This window comes from Echinops telfairi, unplaced genomic scaffold, assembly GCF_000313985.2.
Source record: "Echinops telfairi isolate 266 unplaced genomic scaffold, ASM31398v2 ScPeMD7_7410;HRSCAF=8448, whole genome shotgun sequence".
Lineage (NCBI taxonomy): Eukaryota > Metazoa > Chordata > Mammalia > Afrosoricida > Tenrecidae > Echinops > Echinops telfairi.
This window is the reverse complement of record NW_022111310.1, coordinates 17708629-17711251: the sequence shown is the minus strand read 5'-3', so window position 1 is coordinate 17711251 and position 2623 is coordinate 17708629. Positions and strand designations below refer to the sequence as shown.

At 63.6% G+C, this 2623-nt stretch overlaps 1 protein-coding gene across 1 annotated transcript in view; it reads right to left on the bottom strand.

Annotated features, from left to right (window-relative positions):
- The window catches only part of COL27A1 (collagen type XXVII alpha 1 chain), a 141458-nt gene that overhangs the window by 17621 nt on the left and 121214 nt on the right, over positions 1-2623 (bottom strand). The window contains exons 42-46 of the mRNA XM_045296543.1: positions 1563-1619; positions 1418-1471; positions 1050-1103; positions 745-798; positions 3-76 (exon numbers count right to left, since the gene is read on the bottom strand). Of these exons, the coding sequence (XP_045152478.1) occupies positions 3-76; positions 745-798; positions 1050-1103; positions 1418-1471; positions 1563-1619 (293 nt within the window). The remainder of the gene's footprint in view (positions 1-2; positions 77-744; positions 799-1049; positions 1104-1417; positions 1472-1562; positions 1620-2623) is intronic.

Below are 2623 nucleotides of genomic sequence, written 5' to 3'. Positions count from 1 at the left end.
GCAGCTGCTGCAGTGGACTCACCTGGGTGCCCCTCCTGCCTGGTGGCCCAGCCTTGCCTTGTTTCCCCTTTGGTCCCTGAAAAATCGAGAGGCACGTGAGCGAGGCTTCTTGGAGGAGCGGGAGCCCTGAGAGAACAGGGGCCCATGCAACTGGCTGGCCTGCCCCTTCGGCTCCCAGGCCGGTCAGCCTGAGTCGATAGGTGGGGGGGCAGGGCTGGCCCTGGGATCTGCTAGGTATTGTCACTGGACCTGCTAGGGTTCCCAAGGGCTCGGGCCCCTGGCAGCTTCCTGGTCGGAGCCCATGCCCATGGGCAACTGGCCAGGCAGCCCTCCAGGGCAGGGACAGGCATTGCACAAGCGCAGCTTGGAGCATCCCTGCCCCCCCAATACCACCCCCCACCCCCCACCTAGCTCAGGCCCATGCTCTCTGCAGCACGTCGTGATGGGAGACAGCAGGAAGTGGGTCTTCACTAGCCTGGACTCCAAGCCCACTGTTCCTTCTCAGTGGGCCAACCTCTGGAGCTAGCTGCCTGCTTCCCAGGGCTACTGGACAGGGGCCGATCATCCCAGCTGTGTGGAGGGGTCCGAGCCAGGAAAGGCCTTGCAAGCCTCAGATGGGCCACCCCTCCTGTGGTTCCCTCTCCCACCCTCTCCCAGCCCTGCCTCCAGCTTGCTGTGGACCCGGGGCCAGTCCCTGCCCCTCCCGCGGCCACCGTCTCCCCAGGGAACAATCTGTGCTCTTACCTCCTCGCCTTTTGCTCCTTTGGGTCCCGGCCGCCCCCGGGGTCCAGGGTGCCCCTGCAAACCAAGGTGAGATGACACAAGGCAGCCCCAGGACTCTCCCGGGGAGGTGGCCAGTCTCCGCCTGGAGGGGGAGGGTGGGGAGGGGTTTGGGGAGGCAGGCTCTGGGGTGCCCCCAGGGCCGGGGAAGGAGAACCCAGAACCGACCCCAGGAAGGGCTCCTTTAAGCTTTAAAAGGTCCAGGTTCTCTGACTCCCCCATCCACCACCCTCAAGGCAGGAGGGGGTGGGACAGGAAGTACCACTCACAGGACGGCCCTGCTGGCCCGGCCTTCCTTGGATGCCTGGCACACCCTCCTGGCCCTGGAAGCCAAGGAGACACAGGTGAGGCGGGCCCATCGTGGAGGGGCCTGGGCCCAGGGTGGATGCCAAGGAAACCTTATTCCTAGCCCTTTGGTATCCCTAGCCTCCCGGGACACACGGTGAAGGGGGCAGCAGAGGGGAGCCAGCTGGGGGAGGACGGCTTTCTCAAGGCCCAATCAGGCTGCTGTAGATGGAGGGGTGCTCAGGACCATACACAGGGAAAGGCAGCTCTGCCCCCTACCCCTCTCTTTGGGGAAGGTGATATCTGTTCCAATTCCCGGGGCCCCAGGATTGCCCCTCCTGTCGATACTTACAGGGTATCCAGGGTCCCCCGGTTCCCCGCGGTCTCCACGATCGCCCACGGACCCCTGAATAACAAAGACCACAGCAAACCGTGGGCCACCCGCTGCAGGGCAAGCCACACAGTGGGTGGCCCAGGGGACACGCGGGGGTGCTTACCTGATCTCCAGGTGGTCCGGGGGGGCCCTCAGCCTTGCCATCATCACCCTGCTCCCCCTGCAGATAAAGAACCAGTGTGAGGACAAGCCTCTGTGCCTGGTGACCCGCAGGGATCCCAGACTTCGGATGCCCACAGGGCCTGCATCAGAGATACCAAGGCCGGAAAGGCCATGCAAGTCTGAGCCAGGCTGGCGCCCAGAAGCTCGGTCAGTAGACCCAAGGGCAGAACAACGTGCCCCCATCTGGCTGGGCCCCACCCAGCTGGCCCCTCAGGCTGACAGAGCCTGTGTAGTCTCCGGGCTTGGGATGCCAGGGATGCGGCCTATGCCATCTGTCTGTGTGAGCCTCCACCAGGTCCCTCCTGCTCACCATGCTCTCCTCAGCTGGGCAGTGGGGGTGGGGGTGGGGACGGAGGGATGGCTAACAGCCACACCCATGGGAGACTCAAACCCCAGGAAATGACAGAGATCCTGCATGGTGCCTGAGAGAGGGGCCAAATCTCTGCCAGGAATTGGTCTTGGGCTGACAGGAGTTGAGCTAAGGCCCAGAACCAGGTATACTCAGAGGGGTGGCCCAGAGAGGTGGGGGGTGCCCTCTACTGCCCTCTCCAGCTGGGTCCTGCTCCAAAGGCCTCAGGCCTAGGAGCTCAGGGGAGGGGTCCATTCCTCTCAAGTCCTGTGCCAGGACAGCAGGCCTGTTCTGCAGGGTCTACTGTCCTCTTTTCCTGATGGGGAAACCGAGGGGAGGAAGGGCTCCATGACAGAGAGCCAGGCCTTTCTTCCTTGGGTATCGTGGCTGACCATGTGGGGATGCAGTTTGCATGGCCCGGATGCTGGCAGGGATCCTTCCTTCCCCCTCCCTGTCTCATCCCACCTCCTAAGCCCTCTAGCCACAGGCTTTGCAGACACTGGTCTCCTGGGGCATGGTGTTTCCATCTGGGGAGCAAAGCGCAGGGTCACACAGGCAGAGGTCTGCCTCCTGGCCCTGCAACCTCCCACCTTCCACCACTGCTCCTGAACTTGTCCCTGAGCGTTGGGAAGAATCCCTCCCTCCCCATTCCC